At 45.3% G+C, this 8,753-nt stretch overlaps 1 protein-coding gene across 4 annotated transcripts; it reads left to right on the plus strand.

Moving 5' to 3' along the window:
* Positions 1–490: 490 nt before the first annotated feature.
* TXNL1 (thioredoxin like 1) lies at positions 491–8,034 on the plus strand. 4 transcript variants are annotated; one of them, XM_063424490.1, is made up of 8 exons: positions 497–696; positions 1,939–2,035; positions 2,499–2,708; positions 3,367–3,489; positions 3,791–3,860; positions 4,230–4,402; positions 5,360–5,464; positions 7,798–8,034. In XM_063424490.1, the coding sequence occupies exons 1-8, from the start codon at positions 599–601 to the stop codon at positions 7,825–7,827; spliced, it is 906 nt and encodes a 301-aa protein (XP_063280560.1). In that variant the 5' UTR covers positions 497–598; the 3' UTR covers positions 7,828–8,034. The 4 variants fall into 4 exon arrangements, with proteins under 4 accessions (XP_063280562.1, XP_063280560.1, XP_063280563.1 ...); XM_063424491.1 differs by having other exon boundaries at positions 502–696; positions 2,499–2,672; XM_063424492.1 differs by lacking the exon at positions 5,360–5,464 and having other exon boundaries at positions 491–696.
* Positions 8,035–8,753: the final 719 nt, after the last annotated feature.

Consider the following 8,753-nt stretch of genomic DNA (forward strand, 5'->3'; position numbering starts at 1 on the left):
TGTGCAAGGCCTGGGCCCCTTCTTATTTCCTTCTATTGTCTAAAAGCCTTTTTACATTCTAAAACTACAGTTAAAAATTCTTTAATACAAAGCAAGCTTCTAAAGTTATAATTATAAAGACACTTATTACAGAATAGCTTGAGATTTATAATAGGTAATTGCAAGCAAAAGATTTATTCAAAAACTTCCTTCCATGCTTTCCTCGGTTGTTTATTAAAACTCATCTTTATAACTGTCCCATGGCCATGTTCCACAACTACAATTACACAGATTTTCTTCATTTCCCTGACACGAAACATAACTTTGTATTTCACAGTGACGAAACTAGTACTGACGCGCTCCCCTCAGAATTCCCGCGCTTGCCCGTTCCCAAGGTGGCCGCCGGCGCCCTCACCCCTTTCCCGCCCTCCCCCACTCAAAATGGCCGCCGGCAGCGTCACTCCGGCCTACGCTGCCCTGCCGCAAGGTGGTGGGCGGCGGCCTGATGGGAGTGGAGCGGGGTGGGTACGCCTGCGCCCGTCCCAGCGGTGCATGCCGGGCGTTCTGCCCGCCGTGACGCTGCACATCGCACCCGGCACCGCCACCGGGGCCCGCAGCCATGGCGGGCGTGAAGGTGATCGCTAACGACGCTGAATTCCAGCCCGAGCTGAGCGCCGCCGGCTCCCGCCTGGCCGTGGTGAAGTTCACCATGAGGGGGTGAGTGAGGGCGGGCTGCGGCGCTCTGCGCGCCGCTCCCGCCTCAGGCTCCCAGGATGGGCTCCGGTGTTCCCGTGGTTTTATTCGGGGCTCCTGCGAACGCGCCGAGCGCGGTTCCCCGGCGCGGTTTGCTCCGTAACGCGTCAGTGTGGTCACAGCATCAGCGCATTTATCAGTTGCGTTATTTTCAGCACCGTGTTCGCAGTTCCTGGAATAAATTCCCTTTTTTCCCGCCGAACCCGCTGCCCTGTGGACCTGCCAGCCCTCATGCGCTCTGAGGGAGCAGGGGCTGCGCTGGTTTAAAGCCCCGTTAAAGGGCAGGCAACTGATGGAAACAAGGCACGAACAACACTATAAATACCTAACAACTTGGAAAAACATCTTTTGCCTCCATAAAACTTGCCTAGATCCGCACCCCATTTGCCCAGGACAAGTGGATTATCCCTTTTCCCCTCCTCAGCAGGTAGGTGCAACTGTGGTGAAATCGGGATGAATCTGTCACCAAAGAAATCTCAACATCTGAACTATTCCCGTTAATCTGTGAAACTAGGGAGAACAGTGATAATCTCGGGGGTTTGGGGATTTCATAGGGCACCTCATTATTCTCTGGCTGCTGCCTCTTAGTGGGGGGGGGGGGTTGCCAGTTTTCTACGTCGGGGCTTTTTAATTTCACTTTGCACTTCTCCTTCCCAGTGAGAAACTCCCTTTATAGGAATTGGTGCCGCTGAGCACTTCCTACCCTTTTGCTGACACAATAAGTAAAAACACATTTTCAGCCAAGGCAATGCAGTTAAAATAAAAAACCAGCTCTGTTCTCCCAGGGCCAAATAAATACGGGAATAAATGTTAGAGGTGTAAATTAGATGTATTGTGGGAAGAATTTTATGCTCCCTGAAGCTTTGATACATGTTGACCATTAAATATTTAGGTTATGTGTAAATATTTTTTTTTCCTGGGTAATAACATGGACTAATGATAGGAGGTTTTTGTTAATAGTATTTTTTTGCCGATTTTGCCCTCTTTTGTAACATTATTGAGCAGGACTGTAGTAAAAATGCTGCAAGTAAAGACAATAAATTGCAGATTCCTAAATATGTCATCTTTCATTGTATCGCCAGCTGGCAGCCAGGTAAAGAGATTATTTTTACAGCAAGGTATCGAGAAGAGCAGGAATGTTCTGGTTCTGTTTGGGGCAGGCATTGAAAAATAAAAGTGGAAATAAGTGGAAGTGTTTTCCCTCAGGTGTGGCCCTTGCTTGAGGATCGCGCCCGCCTTCAACGCCCTGAGCAACAAATACCCCCAGGCAACATTCCTGGAGGTGGATGTGCACCAGTGCCAGGTGTGTGCTCCCAGATCCTCCTGGCCAGAGAAGGGGCTGGGAATGGGAAAAGAGCGGGGAACGGGGAGCTGCAAAGAAACGCTCGGAGTGCTGTCTGTGCCTCTCGCTGTGCCTGGTGCATCACAAAGAGCCAAAACACCAAATTCTCCCAAACAGGGAGAACAAAGTCCCTCTTAGGAAGAACTATTCCTCCAGTGCCTGCTGTGCTGCCCTTTCTTTGGGCAGGTAAAAGCACATGAATTCACATTAATTCATTCTCAGCCCCCGCTGCCTGTATTGCTAAAATAACAGATATTGAACACAGTACTAGTGGGAATGAAAAAGAGCCTTTCCAGCCAAATATTGGTGCAATTCCTGAAGTGAAAAGGCAAAAACTCGATGAATGGATTTATTAGTGGGACTAGATAGCTCCCAGTGGTGCACTGACGTAAAGCAGTGAATGGGGACTCATTTCTGCTCCCAGGGCACGGCTGCCACCAACAACATCTCGGCAACCCCCACGTTCTTGTTTTTCCGGAACAAAGTGCGGATTGACCAGTACCAGGGAGCAGATGCCGTGGGCTTGGAAGACAAAATCAAACAGCACCTGGAGAATGATCCCGGGAACAGCGAAGACACAGACATCCCCAAAGGATATGTGTGTATCTCCCCAGAGGTTTATTGGAATGCTTGTGTATGTAGCTCAGGTGTTAAAAACCCCTGGTTTTCAAATATACTTGAAGTCAAATAATTGGATTTTAGGCAAAGCTGCCCAAGGAAATCACTTGTCTGGGCTTTCTTTTCCAGAAAAAAATTAAAATATTGACATATACATGTTTATTAGGAATGAAAAATCTCGCTAGTCATTAAAATGAATTTTGTGTCCCATGATAAACCTTCTCCTTCTCAGCCATCCCAACCTGTCTTCCCAAACATTTCATAAAGTGAAAAAAGTCTCATTCTTCCTTTTCCTAATGTTTGCTGGGGTGGATGCTCCTAAAGGCATGCACTTTGTGTTTCTTTGTGCCTATAAAAGAATGAAAACTAAAAAGGATGGCACAGCAATACTTGGGAAAGGTGATGTGCCTGCCCTGAGTGGCACACAGGAATTACTTCCTGCTGATGGTGACTTGATTTATTGGTAACTCATCAATAATTCCCTCTTTCAAATGCCTTGGAGAGCTGGGAAAGTATGGCTGATCCACCTGCTCAGTGTTGGTACCACCTGAGGGTTTGTGTGTATCCCTGATCCCCGTGGGGTGTGCAGCTTCCCCATCCCATGGTTGTCCCATGGAAACTCCCCCATCCCCACAGTTGTCCCAGCTGTGAGCAGCTGTGCACTCTGTCTCCAGATGGATCTGCTGCCATTCATCAACAAGGCTGGCTGCGAGTGCCTCAACGAGAGCGACGAGCACGGCTTCGAGAACTGCTTGAGGAAAGATTTTTCCTACCTGGAGTCTGACTGTGACGAGCAGGTGCAGCCCACACATTCCAGGGGATTCCCTGGATTCATGGGGATGTTTTCCTGCAGGAGCTCTGGGCAGGCTGGGAGGGTGTAAGAACACCTGGGGTATGAAGCTTGTAGTGTCAGCGCTTCCCACACTGGGAATTCCCAAGCAGAGGAGGATTTGCTGGGATAGAAAGGGCCAGAATGTGTGGAATAGGGAGAAGTGACCACATCATTTTATTCCAGAGCTCCCTTATCCCTGTTTCCTGTGCTGAGTTGGTTTCAAATGAAGGAAACCAGTGTATAATTGTGGTTTTTTTCATCCACAGCTCCTTATCACGGTAGCTTTTAGTCAGCCTGTCAAGCTTTATTCTATGAAACTTCAGGGGCCAGACAATGGTGAGTGGTGCAGATAGAACTATTTATGAGTGACTGATAGGCAGAGATTATAGTTTGATACACAAATAGAAGTATTTATTGTAGTTTGGTACACAAATAGAAGTCTTTATTATAGCTTTATACACAAATATAACTATTTATTGTAGCTTGATACACAATACAACTACTGATAGTTTGATATACCCTGCAAAGACACTTGGATGTAATTCCAGGCTGAAGTGAGAGCCACTGAATGTTTCACCTTATTCTTTTTATAGTAATTCAGCTGACATTGTCCAGTGACATATAATTTCATGATGATACGGGATTCTGTAATTCCCTGTGGAATGTAATGCACACAGGAAATCACATTCCTCTCTTTTATCCCAGGGCAAGGGCCCAAATACATCAAGATCTTCATCAACCTCCCACGCTCGATGGACTTTGAGGAAGCAGAACGCAGCGAACCCACCCAGGCCCTGGAGCTGGGCCCGGATGACATTAAGGAAGATGGGATCATCCAGCTCCGCTACGTCAAATTCCAGAACGTCAACAGTGTCACTGTAAGTCCCTTTTCCCTGAGGGAACACTGGGAATTGCACAGACAACTGTTGCTTTTTATCTTCTTTTCTGTCAGAGTTGGGATTAAATGCTTGAGAAGACAGTGTTTCATGTTTGGACTCAGATGTTTATTCTTATCTATGTTACAGTCTCACAAGCTGTGAGTTCAAGCTAACAAAGTAAAAAATGGCCTCTATCTCTTTCTTTACAAGGCATTTTAAGGACAAACTATCCAATCATGAAATGACACCTAAATTATTTTTACTTTTAACCCAATAACCAACCACCTGTGGCCCGCAATGCACTTTCCTATCCAATTACACCACCCAGACCCATGAAGAAGGTGAAAAAGAAGGACTTAGCCTACACCCTAAAACCTCCATCTTGCTTTACATATATTACTATAGTCTAAAACCTTAAACTCCAAGTTTTCCACCATGTGATATTGCACACTTCTATTCAAACTACACACACATAATCCCAGTTCTATCACTGAATTTTGGAAGCCTTCTCCAAGACCTCAGGTCAAATGCAGTGTTTTCTTGGGGGTCAGTGCCTGTCAGCACAGAAAGTCTGAAATTCTCAGTGCCCAGGGTTCCAACAGACAACCACAGTTCTGGGAGAGACCTGCCCAGGAGGTGTTTCAGGGGCCTCAGTAAACATCAATAAATTGATATTAATTCAATTCCTAGCCATATCCCAGTGAAACTGACTACTTAGGTCCTGGGTTTGCTGTCTGAATGTGAGAAGTGGAAGCTGGGAAAATCCCAGCTGGGGGGGCTTTAACAAACTGCCAGGAAAACAACTGTGTTCTCTAATTATTGAAATGAAGAGGACAGAGACCTTTATAATGGGAAAAAGCTTTCATTTGGTCAATACACGTCCTGAGCAGCTGATGCATTAGGTGTTAATGCAGGGATGAAATTCAAGTCCTTTTCTTGGCTTTTTTCCCTCTTCAGTTGTTTGTCCAGTCCAATCATGGTGACGAAGAGACAACACGAATCACATATTTCACATTTATTGGTACTCCAGTGCAGGCCACCAATATGAACGACTTCAAACGAGTGAGTCCCTTGCTAACCTCCCTGGGAGCAGCTGCAGCCTGCTCCAAACACTCGGGGCTAACACAATTCCACACTCAGGGTACTTGGGAAAATGCAGAGCTTTATCCTGGATTTTTTTTTGAGCTTTCTACAAGGTTTTAATCATCAACTTGGTAACAATAAATGGTAAGAACTGAAAACATGAGGGGCTGGCAAGTTATACTCACCAAAGACAACATTTGTTTTAATAGCTGTGAGATTTGTATCTTGAGACTCTCCTTTTTGACCAACTTTATTGTAGAAAGTCTTATTTTAAAACAAGCTGCTTCAATAATGTTATTTATGGTACAAATACCCTCTAATGTCAGAAGGTTAAAAGCATTAACACCAACATGGCACCTCCTTAATTTTTAGCAGCAAAACTTAATCTTAACTACATTTAAAACTTAATTTCTCTGCTGCTAATTAGTTAATAAAGGAGTTTATCAGCTTTTGCTGCATTTCACTACCACTCAAGGTCATTAAAAATTTGCTCTACTGTTGTAAAATAAATACAGATTTTAGACCTCCCTCATTCTCCCCAGACTAGAAGCATGTGAATTGATTTTGATCTTTCTTTGGGTTTCTGTGGCTTTTTAAGCTGCATGGAGAAGGTGTCGATGGACATGGCACCCAGGGAATGGTGCTGGGAAGGAACTGCTCAGAAATCCAGAAGCAGCAGTGGATTGGGAGCTAGTGATCCTGCCTCAGTCACACCCTACTGGACAGTCTGTGTAATGATAATATTCCTATTTTCCTTCCTGAACATGGAGTTTGAGGAGGACAGAAGTCTTTGTATTGATGGAAAGGGGAACACCAGGGAAAAACCTGCTGCTTGTGTCCTCAGAGAGCAGTGGGAAGAGCCTGGGAGAAATACTGGCTGTATGAGGGATCCTTGTGTTCCCTCTGGAATAAATCCCTGTGTCTCCTCAGACTTGCTGGTTTGCAGCACAGTTTGGACACATTTTGCTGCCACTTTGGTTCTTGTAGCACTCCTTTTGTTTGTTTTCCAGCCTAACTCCCCATTCCTAAAGAACTAAACAGGCAGAAGAAATCTAAAAGTAATAATGGCATTGGTGTGGCCTCGCTCTCCTCCCTCCCTCTGCTCAGCTCCCACCCTTCCCAAATATCGAGCATTTCACCTCCTGCGTCATCAGCTCAGCTTTCCCCTCCTCTCCCTGCTCCAGATCCTGCCTTCAGCGCTCTTCTTTCCCAAGTTTTGTCCCATTTTCATCCTGAACTTGCCATTGTAAGGTCATTGTAAGCAGTCCTGTATCAATCCAGCCTGGATTGGATCCTGGGGAGCTCTACCAAGGCTTTTTTTAATGTCCTCATGGGAAGGGAGGAACAGGGATCAGCCTGGGGGGGTAATAAAGAGTTTCCTGTGGGAAGGGGGGACGGGATGGGCAGGGGTGAGCTGAGATGATGAAATCTGCATCTCCATGTGCTGGGTTTTCCAGATAAGACACATGGGCCACTTGTCCCTCTCTGCCTCCGACTGGTATAGAATATTTCTGTTGATATTCCATACTTGCTAACATCTAACCCTTAATCCTCTAACTCTGGTTTTCCTTTTTTCCCTCACTTCTTTGCCTAATCTGTGTGAACTCAGTTTGGAATCATGCCCGGAATAAACAAATTCACAGGAATGCCAAATTTAACTCTGGCGATGGGCTTTAGAAATGCTTTTCCTAGCAGCTCCTAATTATTGTGGGATGGAGAACTCAGCTGTCCAGTGAGAATTCCTCCCTCCTGCAGCCTGACAGGGAATGAACATGGGGAAGGAGCAGAAAAATGCTTCCAGTGGGTCCATGAGGTTCAGGGCTGGGAGGGGTTGGGTTGTTTTGGTTTTTTTAATAACTGGAAATCTATGGATTTCTGGATGATTTCCATAGATTCTCCTATTTTGTAGGAGCTTCATGGTGAGGTCAGTATTCTGAGGGAGGCCCTGGCAAAGCTGCCAAAGGCAAGGAACATGGAGCATCCAGGGAGCATCCAGGGGTGTTCTCTCACCTGAGTTTCTCCTGGAGCATGCTGGGTGTAATGCTGGATGTTTAACCTGGGTTTGGGCTGTTCTCCTGTAGTCCCAGCTCTAACCGCTGCCCCTGAGCTGAGGCCTTGCTGTGTCCCAGCACTAAACCTGGGCAGCTGAGTGTGCTTTTCTAGCCCTTTAATCCCATGGGCAGTCCCAGATTCCTGGAGCTCCCCAATGCACAGCCTGGACTCGCTCCCTGGGAGTTGGACTTTAATCTGCCTGAACCAAGGACATCCTGCCCAGGTTTGACATTTTATTCCTGTTTTTTTTCCTCTTCCAGGTAGTTGGCAAAAAAGGAGAGAGCCACTAGGAAGTGAAGCCACTGGAAGGCCTTATCCCAATCCAGGGTTCCCACTTTTCTCTGATTCCTGCATAATTGCTTGACCATAACCAGAGACTGTTTGATTTCCTGCCTTTTCCAATAAATCATTGCTTTCAGCTGGAGTGTGTTCCTGGTCTCCTCCTCCTCCTCCTCCATGGAGTTGTAAATAAAGTTCCGGACTTCTGCCAAGTTGAATTTTGTTATTTCAGGAATTGTGTCTCTTTTGTTCCATTGAAACTTCCCAACTCTTCTGAGAGTTTCAGATGTCAAATACAAGTAAGATTGGAGTTTCTTTGCATTGTTACTCCCACAAAATACAGATAATTCTTGGGTAGGTGTAACCTGGCATGTTTAGTTCACACTTCCCATTAAAATCAGAGCAGAGGAAGCAGATTTTAAATCATCATTCCATGAACTTCCACCAAATTCCTGACTGTTCCAAAAGTTTTCAGTGTTAGAAATTCCTGAGCTTGTTTTCCAGGCAAGCTGGGATTTAGATGTTATTCCTTCCTTTTTGATGTTTTTCCTCTCTCTGATTTTAGTAAGGGAATATTTCTTTTTTCCAATTTTCCATCCTAATTGGATTTTTTCTGCTACTTAGGGCACATTTCCAAGGAAATGTACCAAATTAATGTTTGTAAATCAGGCATTGTTCAGCAGCATATCGACAGAATTCTGTAAATTCCCAGGAAAACTTGCTAACTGTTTAATTGCCATAATTCATCTCTTTGTAAAGTTAATTTACTGCATTTTTAATTCCACAAATCCCATTAAAACTTAAATCCTGGCCTAATTGCTGTGCCTTGGACACAGTGGGATGGTTCTTTCCTACCTTGGCACATTTGGATGTTCGTCCCAAGTGAGTCTCCTGCTAAAACAGAATTTGTTTCTGAGCAAAGCTGGGAATTGTCTGG

This window comes from Prinia subflava (genome assembly GCF_021018805.1).
Source record: "Prinia subflava isolate CZ2003 ecotype Zambia chromosome W unlocalized genomic scaffold, Cam_Psub_1.2 scaffold_33_NEW, whole genome shotgun sequence".
Lineage (NCBI taxonomy): Eukaryota > Metazoa > Chordata > Aves > Passeriformes > Cisticolidae > Prinia > Prinia subflava.